Source organism: Amphiura filiformis, chromosome 2 (genome assembly GCF_039555335.1).
Source record: "Amphiura filiformis chromosome 2, Afil_fr2py, whole genome shotgun sequence".
In the NCBI taxonomy this organism is placed as follows: Eukaryota; Metazoa; Echinodermata; class Ophiuroidea; order Amphilepidida; family Amphiuridae; genus Amphiura; species Amphiura filiformis.
Window position 1 is genome coordinate 70,446,559 of NC_092629.1, and position 17,227 is coordinate 70,463,785.

The 17,227-nt window shown below is 35.7% G+C and overlaps 2 protein-coding genes across 2 annotated transcripts in view; one reads left to right on the forward strand and one right to left on the reverse strand.

The window, feature by feature from the left end:
- LOC140146567 (uncharacterized) overlaps positions 1–17,227 on the forward strand; it is a 385,394-nt gene that overhangs the window by 216,732 nt on the left and 151,435 nt on the right. The window lies entirely within an intron of this gene.
- On the reverse strand, positions 2,974–6,281 carry LOC140146564 (kin of IRRE-like protein 1). Its single transcript, XM_072168436.1, is given in 2 exon segments — positions 2,974–5,415; positions 5,418–6,281. Coding segments are annotated over 2 exon segments (1,461 nt in total). The 5' UTR covers positions 5,815–6,281; the 3' UTR covers positions 2,974–4,351.

Genomic DNA, 17,227 nt, shown 5'->3' on the forward strand with positions numbered 1-17,227 from the left:
TATTATGGCTTTACCTATATCTTCCACAACTGGAGTGAGTATTTCAAATGGAAGTTACCCAATTGTCTATTCTATTCAAAACTCATACTCCCTCTGTGGAAGACTAGCTAAATCTTCCACAGGGGTAGTGTGGATTTTAAATGGAATAGCGCATTTAACTTGGTATCTGAGTTAATTTAAAATGAACGAATAGACAATTGGGTAACTTGTGATACTCCAATTGTGAAAGATATAGGTAAAGCTATTCTACAGGGGGAGTATGGGTTTCAAAATGATTAACTCAGACCAATTACATTTGAAAAACATAGGCCTACTCCCCTTGTGAAAGATAATTCCAAAATCTTCCACAGGGGTCGTTTGGATTTTAAATGGAATAACCCATTTCATTCAAGTTGTGCTATCAAGCCAAGAAGTCATTTGCCGTTCTCAAGATTGGAAAAGGAATATTAGCTATAAACTATAGGCCTAATGAAAAGAGATGAAACAGATTATATCTGACACAGAATATTACATGAAAGTCATAGACACTGGTTTCAAGTTTAAACATTTGAATACATTTTAATGCATAATTATTGTCACTTGGCAAAATATGAAAACAAGAACATACAAATGATAACATTTTATTTTGAATAATTAAATTTTTATAGAGGTAAATTAAGTATTTCTTGGCCAAGCTGGAACATGCTCATTTCGTCCTGTAAGGCGCATGTAAGCTTTCTACTGTACTGCGCTATCTGCTTGTGGGTTTATCACGGAGCCACTAGCGTTCATAAAGTTTGATTTCGGCCAAGAATTACTTAATTTACCTGTAGTTAACACTTAAAGACTGTCTTTGTTTTGACCAGGTTTCTGAAGAAAATGAAAGCCCCTAACGACAGGTATGTGTACATATTCTTTTGTTTTGAATGAGTATACTTTTTAATACATCTATCCCTTTAGATAACTTTGGTTATATAGTAAAATGACATAGAATAAGATTCCTTCTTTGTGTGTGTAAAAGTGGGTTGTACAATCTGTACATGGGAAAAAATAGCAGGGTTCGAACCAGGGTCTACTTTCCCACAAAAGTAGAACCGGGTGGACATGATTGAGCTATTCCATTTAAAATCCACACTACCCCTGAGGAAGATTTTGGAAATATCTTCCACAGGGGGAGTATGAATTTCAAATGGAATTAACACATTAGCAGCTCCATTTGAAACTTGCCCTCCCTCAGGGAAAAATTCAGGTTGAATCTTTTTCAGAGGGTGTATAAAATTCAAACGGAGCTGCCTAATGCGCTCATTCCATTTGAAATTCATACTCTCCCTGTAGCAGATATTTTCAAAATCTTCCACAGGGGTAGTGTGGATTTTAAGTGGAATAGCCTATTTTGTATGAACATAGCAGAAATGAAGAAGGAATCTGTACGTGTATGCAGCACTTGAGTTACATACATGTATAACGTTAATACATTCTTATGTTCTCTTTGGATGAAGGTAGAAAAACAGATATTTGGTCATTTGTCACTTTCTATTTTGGTTCAGTTCAAATGTGACAAGATTATCATTTTGGTCTGATTAAGTGAGGTATATAGTGGAACCTTAGTTGATAAGTTGATAACATTGCGTTATTCCAGATGAAATCCATACACCCCCTGTAGAAAACACAACCTTAATCTCCCACACCCATTCAGGTGAGTCCATTCAGATTCAAACTCCCTGTGTGGGAGATTAAGGTCATGCCTTCCACGGGGGTGTATGGATGTCAACTGCAATGGCCTATTTTTGGTATTCTGGAAACAGTGACACTAGAGTTATATTTCATAAAAATCTTAGCATTTTGGACTATGCGCTATGACCGAATTTTGGCACTTAGAAAGCACCCCTCCCACAATAAGGACCCCTACAGATATTTTGAGATATTTGTCTTTAGCACATTAACACAAAAAATCCTCAATTTGTGAAATAAATATGAAATGTTTTAACATTGTTGGACAGGAAACTAACCCTTTTGTTGCCTGTGCCAGATGGTTTAAGTTCGGATATCATATAATTAAATTTATTACTTGAAACAAATAATCATATTAAATATATAGGTACAAATTATGCATACATTGAGTATTTATAAGATCTCTTTAACAAATAAATTAAACAAAATTCAAAATCAATGATAATTTACACCAGTAGCTTCATAAAAATATTATATACACTCCATTCCTATATACAAAACCATTTTATACATTTTTTGAAATAAATTATATACATTTTTGTGACTTTATACAAAGCGTGAATATCAGGTTATTAATTTAACACATTTGGGTGATGGTAAAAGTGACACCTTTTCTGCTGTCTGGTAATATTAGATATGTGGTGAAAATAAAATAAATTAAAATTAAAATGAAACAAAATAAAGTAAAAATAATAAAAGAAAATTAATATTAAAGTTAGAAGAACTACTTAGAAGGAAATCATAATATTCCTAGAATTCAGTGAATTCAGTGCTTAACCTGAACCACCTGCCGATTGGCTAAAACGAATATTGTATCCAATTTTGAAACAATCAAAGAGGGTGTTAATAAGATCATCTGCACATTTACAAGTTTGACCATAAATAGTTTAAAGCCTGGTCATAATTGGCAATTGAAATAGGCATTTCAAGTTATCAACCAATCAGAAATGCTGTTAGATGACCAGTAGTGTCCAGATGGATTTACATTTCAAAATAACAGACATGACCTCCACATCATAAACAATTTTGGTAAAAAAAACAACAACAAAAAACAGCAACAAAACAAAACAGAAAACAACAACAACAAACTTCACTAACATTTTTCATATATCTGCATAGAACCAAATCCTAATTATCAGGCCAAAAATATCAAAAGATGCATATCTTCAAAAGAAACAAAAGAAGTGTGATTTAGTGTGAACTTAGTTAAATAGCAGAAGAAAAAGTATCACTTTTACTGAGATATAATCATAATACAAATTTTACTATGATGATGATAAAATACATTGGGCTAATTCATTTATAATATAAATCCACACACACCCTGCAGAAGATTTTACTGCCATTTCAATTTCAGTTACACATTACATCAACCAGCTGGACATTTTCGCTAGTAAAATTCCAGTTGAAATTTTTTTATGAAATTGGCAGCAGTTGAATTTCTCACAATTTGAACTTAATTAAATTGAAAAAGTTTGTTTGAATTCCTAAAGTTTCCCTATCTTTTCCACTTTTTATGGATGAAAATGGTTGGATTAGGAATTATTTAACCCCCTGAACACTACCTGCCTATCTAACATTGCCTCTGATTGGTCAATTACATGATATCTTCACTATAATAACCAATCAGAGTGGAGCTTTGCAAATAATTCACCCCAATTTTTTTGTGTGTGAAATTATTTTAATAATATTATTGATTGGTCCAACTTCTTTTTGGCCAATCGGCAGGTAGCTCTCATGGGGTTAAACTATTGAATTTGGTTGGAATTCCAAAATCTTCATCACTGGGGATTTCAAATTAATTAGCCCATGCAGGTGAAACTGTATTCTTCAAGTAGAATAGTTTATAGTAGATAGGTCCTGTCAAAACCTCTGACCGCAGTGATGCACACCGCCTAGGCAAATTACACATAATTTGCATGCACCACCTCCAGCAAATTTGCTCATAAAAAGTGATGCACATTATGTCAATATAGGGCGTTGGTCATGCTATTATCATGTACTGACATGTTGCAAATCTGCTTGGTAGTGATAGCTTCTACTATTAATACTCCATACTATTAATTCTCAATTACATGTATTATGTGAATTTTTTGTGTCCCCGCAAATTAAACTTTAGTTGATATTACATCATGATACAGTAAGACATGTTACAATGGGCCTTTTCAAGTTCCCAGTTTTGCACAATGATGTTTTCACATTATGCTTTTGTTTCTGGTTTTGGTGTTTCTATTGTAAAGTTCCAGTTTGACTGACAGATAATATATTCAATTGCTGTGAAGGTGTCAAATTGCTTTTGTGCTACTGAGAAACCAAAAGTTTGGAAAAAGGCTATTTTAGGCTTATTCGTTTATAGTGGGCAGCAAATTCTGTAATTTGATTGGTCGTTACAATGCAATTCACCAAAAAACTAAAAATCAATATAAAATACAATTATGAGACTGGAAACTGAAAATTTGAAAAGGCCCAGTGTTTTTTTTATGCAAATTATGTGTTCCAATAAAAGTTTCATATCCAAAATACATCCTCTGGCTGGAAGTTCCTTTCATCAATCAAGTTGGCAGTTTCTCTCTTGTTCCATAAACATTTCCGTCTTCAAAAATGAGACTATAAAGCACAATATCAAACAACCAATTTCACATCAAATTCTTAATTCCACTGTTCCTTCATCCCAGTCTTGTCCAATTTCCTCATACGTTGAATCCTCATCCTCCATATATGGCACCTGTACCCCCACTGTCCTGTGCCAAGGGGCCGGTCTCATTAATGTCGGCATTTCACGTATGCTTATCCTATCTTTAGGTTCAAAATATACACTCCCTTGATCATAGAAGAGTTCTGGTGCCCCGTATATGACCGGGTGAGGGGGAGGAGGCGGCGAGGATTTATTTTGTTGTAACGTACAACGACATGTTACTAATATTAAGAGTATTAAGACGAGGACGATTAAGGCAAGCGTCCCTGCTATTACAGCTAGTACTTCTGGTTTTAGATCAAATGTCAAATCATCGGTGTCCGATGATGCACTATTCGGCGGTTTTGTCCCGCCGCCAAGTATTAGAGTCGGATTAGATGTTAAGTCTGACTGTGTTTTTGGATCTAGTACGATCAGTGAAATATGAGCTAGTCTGGATCCCTGCGTGTTTGTCGCGTTGCAAGTGATTGTCGTTCTATTATCGGCTAAAGTCGCAACAATGTCAAGTTGCTGGTTGTTTCTACTGTATGTAAGATGTTTTGGGTCTATAGGTTTGCTAAAAGTCCATTTGAACTGGGCCGGAGCAGGGTTTGCATTCACGTCGCAAAATAAACTCACCGTCTGCTCTGCGACTACAGGGTCCGGCGATGCTTGGACGGAAACTTGCGGTCTGTATACAACATCTAACGGTCCTAAACTACAGCTTCGTTGAAAGAGTGCCGATGCGGCAGTCGTCGTCATTTTGCATTGGAAAGTGGTACCGTGATCGGCAGGTGTAATCGTTAAATCGTAATGAAGATGGCGGTATCCGATCACAGTATCATCCTGGGTGACTTTACTGTGAATCACACGCTTTCCGTGATTCCACGTCAACATGACCGGAGGATTTCCACGCTCAGATATACAAGTCAAACGAATGGTTTCACCGACTCTATAAGTCGCTTTCTCAAGCGGTCGACACGTTGGAAAGTTCTCATCAGGGATTTTGTGCACTTCCAAGCGGGCGGATCAGAGCTTAAGATAGGATAATCTCTTCTGTATTGGTGTACTGCGCAATAATAGTTTGCATCGTCCGACAGACTGACATCCCGGATAACAAGGTTATACTGTCCAATCCCGTTGTTGACCATCACAAAATATCTATTAGGCTGACTGAGGGTGATTTCTTGGAGGACATTTGAGCCATTTGTCAGCGGCATACTCCCCTTGTACCATACCACAGAATGCATGGATTTCAAGTTTAAAATCGTACAATAAAATGTGACATCCGTACCGGATAAGGTTGTTGTATCATCAGGTGCGGCTAAAAACCCAAGTTGAGGTTGAACTTGAGAAGAAGCAAGAGCAACAAGAAATAGTAGACATATGGATAATAATCCTTGGGTGTGAGGTTGGTTACAAATCGCCATGACGATATTTACGGAGTTACGAAAAAATAATCGAAGACAGACGAAAATTGAATTCCAAGAAGGAGATGGTTAGTAATCAACTGGTCTGAATGTCAAGTTCCATTAGCACTCCGCTTTGAAATTGCTCAGAGAACCATAAATATCTTGTAAATAAAATAAATCACTGCTACACATGCATACACTTGTACATAGCTTAGTCCAGTCCACACATCAAAGGCTTCGGTAATATCATCCAGTATGCCAAGCTTGTCCCTAAGTAGTCATGGCAAGTAGTAAGTTCTCACCACTAGTTATCCCAAACTGTTAAAGAATTTGCATCAATCACCATGGTTTTCTATCACACTCACTACCAGCAGGTTAACACTACAGCAGCATCAGACTTGTTATGATCACTCACTGCTACTATACTGCTAACCAAAGTTCCTCGCTGCACAGCTAGTCACCGCCCAAGCAGTGATGTCATTGATTACCTATTCATAACTTCCCACAGTAGCAAATGATTTTGGCACGTGCCAGGCTCAGTGATTGACAATCCAGGCATGATGTCAGCGACCAATCAGAATCTCCCCATCTGCTTGGCACACGCATAGTTCATTTGCATAATAATGTACACAATCAATGCATACATGCACAGCTCCAGGCACTGGCCCTGAAACATGTATAGAAAAGAGTCCCTGAACATGTGTGTGTTTGCAAACTATGGCCCTCTAGGTACAGCATCTATTGTGTTTTTTGAAAATTCTTACTCTATCCAATCAATTGTTGTACAGAGCTTGGTTTGCAAAAAGGGGTAACAACAGGTCACCTTTATAAATATTTAGTCTTTATATTTTATGTTTGCCATATTTCATGGCCAGTTAAATTTGATTTAAGCCTCTTTTAACCAGTCCAATGGACACAGAAACAGAATCAGTAAAAACAACTTTTGAAAATATGATTTTAATCATTTGAGAGATGTTTGGCAATAATATCAAAAGGTTTTTAACAATTATTTGAAGCAGCGCTAGCTACACTTTCTTACTTTCTTTAATTGGATTGAATCTGGAGGCAAAATGAACTTTAGGTGCACTTTTTCCTTGATTCTCAGAAAAATAATAGATTTTGGCTGGTAGCAGTTTGCTATAGTTCTTTTTTCACATTTTACAGGCATATTACTGTTATAGAACTTCTATTTAAATAGCATCATACATTATAGGTACATTTACAGCAGGGCCGTAGCAAGGTTGAAAAATGTGGGGCGGCCATCACAAATGTGGGGCGGCCAAATCACAAATATATGGCCAAATTGAAATAAAGACATAAAGAAAAACATAACAAATTTCTCAAAAAGTGGGGCGGCCATGGCATCCCCGGCCGCCCCGCTTGCTACGGCCCTGATTTACAGTATTGATTTATTCTATTAGCAATATCAAGAATTACAATCATACAACCAAGCAAGCAAGCAAGCGAGCGAGCGAGCGAACCATCATACAAACCAGAAAACCAGCAAGCACAACCTTATCAATCAAAATCAAATTAGATATATATTGTTATTTCAATACATTAGGGAAGTAACCACTGTAAAAAACAACAACAAACAAACACTTGTCAACTTGACAAACAAACAAACAATCACTGATAAACTCAAATCATTTAATATTATTCAATACATTTAGAGAAGTGACTTAATCATTGTGTGAATGTATTGAACTTAATTCTCTCTCTGACAAATCACAAAATGCTTGAGGGCTCTCTTCTCAATATCCTAATGGAGTGGTCTATTAGAGTCGTAGAAAATTATTTCTTCCTCAGGAGCCAGAGACTGAAGTTCAGCATTTGCTCAAATGAAATCCCATAGTACCATGTAGTATTTTTTAGGATTATCTAAAAACTACCTATTATTTCCTAGGAGCGTTGCTCCCCGATCCCCCTTCTGCAAACCTGGATCATATGCTTAGTGGTAGATTCATCTGTACATCAAAAATGTCAAAGTCATTGTATACATCAGAGCTCAAAGAAAATGTTCTAAAATATTCCCTGTAAAATGAGGACATAAGAAATAAGGATCTTGATTTGTAGGACAAATGGTTTATAAGCTTCCTCTATTGAAACAAGCAGATGTCAAGTTTACAAACCGTCTCTCATATTCATGCAACAATATTATAATCTGTGGAATTTAGTGACCCAATCAAGAACCTATAGGATGTTCACACGGTCAGCAACATCCAGGAGCAAGGATGGAGGAAACCGCTTATTCAGTGTTGCCATGTCATGCATTTTCCTCCCAATTGGGGTTATTTTAACCAGTGGAGTACATGGTAAAATTGCAAAATCATTCCGCTGACCCGCTAACAAAATTACCATAAGTCTTGTTTGAAATCTGCACCCCCTGTGTTGGAGATTACGGTCATGTCTTCCAAAAGGGGTGTATTCAGAGGTGTAAGCGAGGTAACGATCCACTCCCTGAAAAACATGCGAGCCAAAGGCGAGTACCTCGCCAAATTTCCGGAAGTGTACAGGGCTTGTCCGGGGAATAGGCTGCAGGGTATCACCCTCCTCAAAAAAAATGTATTGATTTCAACTAGAAATGCATATTTTAATGTGTTTGGTTGATTCCAAATACCAGAGAAACTTTAATGTTTTGCAAAAAGTGCTAACAAAACAAAATACAAACAAACAAATAAACCTCGCAATTGAGGGATTTCTTTGCTGTATTCTTTTAAAACATCCCAATTTGACAGTTTTAGGCTTCTTTTGGACTGAAATTGGGCTACAGGAATATATATCTACCGCCACTTTATGCTTTCAAAATGGATGGCAACTGTGAGCACCAGAAGAGGAAACCACTAATCTTATAAATTGAAATGCTATTACAATGGCTGAAGTGAATTAAAATTGTGGTTATTGAATTAAACCTTTTTGTTTTTTATCATATTTGTTTTGCATGACTATGTAGGATTAATATGGGATTAGTGCTTAATCCCCCACCAGGTGCCGACCAGCGTACTTTTAGCTGAAATTGACGATACTTTAGACAAAGATTGGAGACGGAGAGAACCTGTTTTTGCGTTTTTTGCAAGTTTGACTTGCTTTTGATTCAAATTACGCATTGCACTAAAAATCATACATTAATTCTTTTCTGAGTTTATCACCAAATTTGATTAGTGGTGCACATCTGAGTCTATTGGTTTGAATAAAGCTGTTGCTATTTGGATAATTAAAAAAACTCTTTAATGATAATGATGATGCTTTTGATAATGCTTATATGATGATGGCAGTGATGTTGATTTTGGTATTATTATTGATGTTGATTATGAAAATGGAGAAGCAAATGATGCTGAGTGATGATGATAATGCATGGTGATGATGCTGCTGCTGCTGCTAATGATGATGATGATGACAACAACAATGATGATGATAGTGATGATGCTTAATGATGATGACAATGGCAATGATGTTGATGTTGGTATTATTACTGTTGTTGATGTTGATGAAAATGATGAAGCAAATCATAAAGAACCCATAATCACAAAAAAAACCCATCATTTTGCGGATTCTGACAGTCCCTAGGAAATGCATCATCAAATATGATCTGATAGTGTTTATTGATTGATTCAAGCTGATAGGGCTAATTTCTTGTTTGCAATACAGATAGTTTGACAAGATAAGCTTAAATGACTTGATTAAGATAAGTGCTGTAAGCCACTGTGACATTTTAGTCAAGAGATAATTGGATATTCCATTGCAGTGGATCCAGTGTGGATTTTGCGGGTGTGCTAGCTGTGCTACTTAAATTCCTACAAAATCAGCCTATTCTGCTAAAACATCAGCTTATTCTGGGCTGTTTTGATATACACACCCTTAATTTCATACCATTAATTTTTTAAATAAAATTCCTGCTCATTTGGTTTTTTTATCCTGTAACTATTCGTTTTGATGAGATATACGCTTCATTTTGATTAGGCTTATTATCACTTTGAACTGACAGTCAAAATGAATAGTTCAGTTTTATTTGAACAAGTAACTATTCAAATTGACAAGATCTCCAACTCATTATTTGACAAGATTATCCATTTAATTTTGACAAGATTCTGTTAAGTCCTCCTCTGACAAGACAAATTACGCAAATTCGATAATTTAGGCCATTTTTGAAGGGATAATCTACTAAAATTTGATAATTTAGGTCATTTTTGATGGGATAAAGTACTCAAATTTGATAAGTTGGGTCATTTTTGATGGGATAAAGTACTCAAATTTGATAAGTTGGGTCATTTTTGACAAGAATCTATACAATCTATAATAATTAACAAGATCGCCATCTTGAATGACATTTGAGTAGTTTCTTGTCATTTTGAAGAGAAATATGTTATGTCCTCATCTGAATAGTTTCCTGTGTGACAAATTTGACAAGCTTATATTGAAAAATGAGTAGATCGTTTTAAGAGTGTATAGCACCAAGCAACAACCAATCAGTTCCTTGATATTGTGATCACTTTGTAAATACTGCACTGCCTCAATTATCTGTGATCAAGGCAGGGCTTGCGAATATTTTCAAGACCTTCATATGACCTGACATTTGAATGTTATGAAAACGTTTTGAACAATTATACCAAAAATATGTGTATAACGTTTAATTTAATTTTTAAATGCCGCAATTGCTTTATGATGCAATGCGTTGCCGATATATCAATTACTTTTTGCCGCACCTCACCCAACTCGTCACATTTCCAAGTTAAAATGTATAACTTTATTGCGATATCGAGACTTGTAGTTGCAGACTGACAGAGTACTTTGTTTGAAAGAAACTCTTGATGAGATTTTGACAGGTCAACTTGTATTGTCAACTAAATGGTAACAATATCCTGACAAGACTTCCCACACAGATCTTCTGTAGATCTGGAGCAAGAAAATATGCAGTTAAAACGCAGAATTAATTGTGGTCACTAGTCCTGCTCACTTGTTTAATGACCTAACAAAATTAATTTAACAGAATTTGTTAATTTTATGCAAATGAGGACACAGTAGGGTGCTATGTTGTGGTTGGAGGGATAATAAGCTGGATGGAAAGGAGATTTCCCACACTAATTTGCGGTGTTGTAAAGATGAAACCGTTAAAACTTGGGAGGTTTTCGTATGGGTTTTTAAACCAACTAAAACATGCATTACTATTTACAGCTTTGAGAAACTGGTTTTTCTTGTATCGATAAGATTTTCAAAACTGTTGATTTGGGAATCCAATCATTATTCTGAAGGTACAATTTATTTATATAGTCCAACATCCCTTATTTAAGCTGTTGTGTATTTGGTCGTTCACAGCATCTTGCGAATGGCAGTGAGCTTTTGCAAAACTTGCAATGATCATTTCATAGTGAGTGTGTAGAAGAATTCAAATATCACAGATATACTTGTGTAGGTCCTGTGCTTCTTGAGTTATGTTGTAAAGAAGTCTGAAACTACAACACTTTTGTAAAACGTATATAACTCATTAACAACAATAAATCAAGCAAGTTTTCAATGAAGTATGATTAATAGAATGAACCTTTGCAAAACATCAAAGTGTTATTTTTCAATAATATATCGATTTAGATAACAAAAATTGATTTTGTTTTTGGGCTGCTTTGAGTACATTGTGTACCCTTAAACCCTTGTTTTGTTTTAATATTTTGATATTTTAATATTTTGCACTTCAGAACATTGATAGACCAGCAAGCATAAATAATTTTTATGAAAAGACTAATGCATAATAAATTTGCAAACAAACAAAAGGTATAGCTACCAGCAACAGTGACACAAGTTTCAACACTTTTAATTAATTCATTTCTTTGTGGCACTAGGAACTTTTTTTTTTGGGGGGACACATTTTGCACAAATTTGCTACAAAAAGTGGAAATTTATGTAATTATGGAGGTTTGGCCATAAAACTGGTGGGGGCAAGAAAATTACCCCCCCCCCCCAAGCACCGCCACTGGTCTTAAAAATTTTTGAAGCAATTAATTTTGAATTGGGTGCATAGTAACCTTACAAAATATAAAATAGTCTTACAAACTTACAAAAGTGTCTGTAATCTTTGCAATTCTAATGGCTGAATTCACTTGATCGTGGTATTAATACTACAAACATGAAGTTTTTGCGTACCAGTAACAATTGACTGATTATTATTTTGCACTGAGGTGTGCAGGATAACGTGGGTCCTTTCATCTCAGCATAAGGTGCAGTTCTCACGGTAGTTATAGAAGATACTTATATTTGCTTGGATGGGTAAACCCCACCTGCCCACATAGTGTCATCCAGTATCACAATATTGGGCTGTTCCAATTGAAATCTGCCATCCCCCTGGGAAGAGTTAAGAGAAATCTTTCAGAGGGAGTAGGCTATGTTTTAAACATGGAATTAGCTAGGGTTAATTATCTTTATATTTTCCATGACTGGAGTGACTATTTCAAATGGAAGTATTCCAGTTGCCTATTCTAATTAAAACCCTTACTCCCTCTGTGGAAGACTTAAGCTAAACCTTCCACAGGGGGAATGTGGATTTCAAATGGAATGGTATATTGTAACTATGGCCTGACCGGGTACTGTCAGTTTCAGATTCAGACAAGAATATGAGATATCGAACCAAAATAGGGTTATTCAAAATAGGATGACAAAATCCATAGAAAACAAGAAAGGTGGTCATCATATTAGATTTAAGCTACTCGCTTAACTTTTTATTATTTAATGTTCAATAAAAAATTGCCAATTGCAAAACAATCAACAACAAAACACCCAAAAGTTTTGTTATGATTTCTTTTTGTTATTTTGTGTGAAATCCTGTCCCCGGTCAGGTGCACACAAAACATGATACCTGTACATCATCCCATAAATTAACAGCAACCTGAATAGGGCAATTATATCTGGTTGACTTCCTCCCTTCCACCTGCATTATGGTACCTAGATCTATAGATTGTCAGACTAATAATTTGTCAGAGAAAACACAGGATTATATTCACAAAATCACCAGACAGTTTGCAAAGACTAGTTGAAAGTGTGCCACCATTCTAATAAGTGTTAGCAAGCTGCTTGCATGGTTAATTTTATGTTGGATGGATGAGTATATGATCGGTCCAGGGTACAAATGAAAAGTGGAGGAGCAGTGAGGGGGCATGGGGGAAAATGTCCACTTTTTCCAGGAATATTGTACAAAATTTGTTGCTCCCACCCCCGGAAATTCACTCCCCGTCCGCCACTGGAAATGAAGTGTAGCATTATGATATCATTACAGATAATTGGTGTCCTTTGTCTAGCTGGTTTATCCTCAATTTGATTTCAATGTTGGTCAACCAATTTGTGGCTTTGTCAGCTATTAATTTTTCAGTTTCAATGTCTACTAACCCTAACATCAAAAAACCTCAATTCAGAAAGCGGAAGCACAAGCAGGACAAGCTGGTATCCCACATGATATGATTGCGTCATCATGCGAACACCGAGTCATATGGCGATGGAGAGCTTGGCCAGGCAAGCTACACCTGTGGCAAGGAAGGCCTGTGCACGAGCGTGACACCTGAGGGGTCGGGGGTTCAAAACTGCACCCAAAAAAGAAGTTTTCTCTTCTTCTTTCTTTATTCCTCCCTTCTTTTCTTCCCCCCTCGCCGAAAAGCAACTGTGGCATTAGGGCTATTAGAAGAACAAATTGGCAAAATATGACTTAAAACAAGGTGGAGGACAAAGGGAAAATGACAGAAGAATAATGACATAGAATACAATAAATCTGTCTATTTGGGGGGAATTAAAGAGACAAATATATTACTTCTGAATCCTCACAAGGACAAGGGACTTTTATGGATTATTCCAAACAATGTGTAATATTTGCACCCTTAATTGTAATATCCATTATTGTAATAATATGTTTTCTTATTATTGTTACTACAAACCTGTAAAAACTGAACAACTTCACACCTCCATTGAATTCTAAGTTCTATTTGGGCTATTCCATTTGAAATCCCTACACCCTGGAAGACATGACCTTAATCTCCCACACAGGGGGTGTAGATTTCAAGTGGACTTACCCATACAGGTAACCCTATTTGAAATTCACACTCCCTGTGTGGAATATTAAGGTATGTCTTCCGTAGGGGGTGTTGGGATTTCAATCGGAATAGCTCATTCTATGTTCATATTATTACTGCAAACCTGTAAACACTGAACAACATCACACCACCATTGAATAGAAACAATAGTTTTCCTTCACAGTGAATTGACATATAAATGATACTGTAACAAAATGGAATATAATACTCATTGTTTCTAGTATTTTGTTTTGTGATGTAGCCAACCATTTGACTTGCCCTTTGTATTAATGTGTGAAATGTATTATTTAGCCAGACTGGTGGGTTAGTCTGGCCTTCAACAAGTCAAATCAGCAAGTTTAGTGGAGACAACTTGTTTGATATTTTTATATATTTTTTTATATATTTTTTTTATTGGAGACAAATTGACTGTGATGGGCAGATTATAAGCAGATGCTACCTATAGAAAGACTTTAAGAAAAGATTAGCTGCAAGACTTACAACACCTGTACTAAATCTCCATCAAAATGTTACATGTACCGTATTTGTTATTAAATTAATTGCCCATGCCCTTTGTAAGCACCCACCCAGTGACACAACAAGCAAACTGATATTAGTGTATTAACCGCCCATGCAAATCGGAATCATGGTCTGAAACATATGACACACTAATGATGATGATGATAGATGGATATTTCGGGCCTTTTTTACGTCTTGTTGGCCTAAACGTAAAACATAAGCGCCCACCCAAAATTATTTCATTTTAAGCGCTTGGGCGGTTAATGGACAAATACGGTAATCCAGTGGCAAAGCCAGCTTTTCGAGACCAGGGGGACAAAATTGGAAATGTACTGATGGCCTAAAAATTTTGAAAGTTTTTGAAGGGTGTCCTCCAATATTTTCAACTGAAAGTGAAGAGCAGTTTTTGTGATATGGATCTCTTGGTGACTATGGTCAATGTGGGTCACTTTTAATTTGCATGCAGCTTTTTCAACTTTCACAAAATATGAAGTCTTTTGATGTCAAATTTATGTCAAATTTCTTTTAAAGTGTGTTTACAGCAAACAATGTAATTATGTAAAAGTAATATTCATCGGTCGCAACACATAGTGACGTAGAGTGATTTTTCAATATATTCTGTTTCACATAGAGCTATAGCTATATCCTATACCTAATAGTTATTCCTTTTAACTATTTTACACAGTGTAATATCTTGAACTTTAATCTTCAGTTTCAAATGGAACCGGACCACTGAGACTGAGAGATAACAGTGGAGGAGTATCAACTCTGCTATTAGTAACATATCCTTTGAACAAGTTTTTCTGGGAAACATATTTTGTCATTCCCGTACGCCACTATGTGTTGTGACCGACAAATTGCACTATTTTATAGTAAATCAAACACTTCTATACATATGTGTACATCTTGTTAGCAGTACTTTCGGACAACTTCTGATCTGCAAATTTTACATTAAAAATGTCAAATAGTTCAAAAGGAAAAATACTTCTTTTTGAAATATTGACATAAAAATATTAATATTTAATTTAAAAAAGCTTGCAACAATAATTAATTTTGGTTTTGAGATAACTTGAACTGGAGGTACCTTTTGAACTACCCACAAGCACTGATCACACACGCTTAACAATATGTCAGATCACTGGCAAGTATTATTAAAAGTCATACTGGCCACCTTGAACAAAACGGTCATTTGCCTGTGCCGGTCACTCAACTGTAAAGTTGCGCCAAGCATTGAGATGGCATTTTAATTGGTCAGTTAGAGTTCAGGTGTGGTCTGTTGGCGTGTGCCAGGCACACGTCATCAGGGATCGCATCACATGAACAATGTAGTAATGAGAGGTGGTGTGTGTTTGCTTAAGAAACATGACGGTGCTTTTGTAAATGGACTTAGCAATGAAGAAATACTGTATTTGAGTTAGCTTTCAGGCATTACAAATTGTATTTGAGTTAGCTCAGCCATACAAATATGCCTATAGCTTCAGACCTATGTATTCACAATGTTTTAACATAGAAAGAATGATGGTTTATGTACACACATTTTGATACCCCATTCATCCAATTTCATTCAATATTAATAACACGGCAGTATTTTTTAAAGAAAAAAACTAGAATTTTAAAGTTGCAGTAAATTGTATTGGTATGAATTCAGTGCAGAGCAGGCCTGATTATTCCCCGATTTAAATCGGTTTCCCGATTTTTGTTTTTTTAGTAAATAAAAAAATAAAATAAAATAAAATAAATTATTTAAAAAAAATACATTTCCGGAAGTGGATGATGATATTTCATCATAAAAAGAGCAAGAAAATGTTTGTTAGTGTGGAAATTAAGAAAGTGTTAATTATAAACTTTTTAGGGGTTGCATGCATTGAAAATGAACAATTTTAGAAAAACCCATACAATTATATGCCTCAGAAACCCAATTTTTACCCTCTGATATGGCTAAAACCCAGGAGCTTCGGGGCTTTGCGACCCCCAATCGGGCTGTTGCCCCTGGACCCCACCGGGGCCCTTAAGCGGGCCCCTGGACCCCCTGCCGTGAAGGGCGGTACTATGGTCGCTCCGCTCCCTCCGTTCGCCAACTTAAACCAAAACATTTTTTTTTAGGACCACAATCAGGCCTGGTGCAGAGATAATGGCAGGTTTTACATAACCATTGATCACTGTGAAACTTTTAAATTTAGGTTTTTTCCTTTAAAAGTACTGCTTTAATGTTGATATTGAACGAAATTGGGAAAATGGATATCGAAATGCGCATACATTAATAACTTTACTCATTATAGTAAAGTATTGTACATATCATTAATAGTTCGTAAGTTAAAAGCTGAGTTACTTTTCATGAGGCCTTTGGCTCATATAACTGTAATATCATGGAACTGGATTTTGCTTTTGCCCGGCATTTGGATACACAAGAAGAAGAAGGACGAGGTGGCTTTTCATTATTCATTATTTGATTCAAGTTCATTATTATACAATCTATTGATATGTACTCTTTTGAGATATTGCTTACTTTTCTTCAATATATTTACCTTTTATTCCAATTTCTTTTGAGGACAATTGAGGTCAATTTGGAGTGCCTTTATTCTAATTATTCTTAAATATCTTTTGTAGTTTTGAATAGACATCAAATTAAGCACAAAGAATCAGTAATTATCCTAATTCTAATACTAATACTCTCACCTGCTTCATATCTATTTACTTGACAAAATTTGTATCTGTCCACAGTGGATTAAAATATCTTGAGATTTCAGTAAAATTTGGTCTATTAGTAGACCAAAGGCCGGCATAAATATCTTCATCAACAAAAATAGTAATATAAATGGAAAATTCTTCATGTATAGTAAATTGGGCCGAGTGTGCATTATATATAGTAT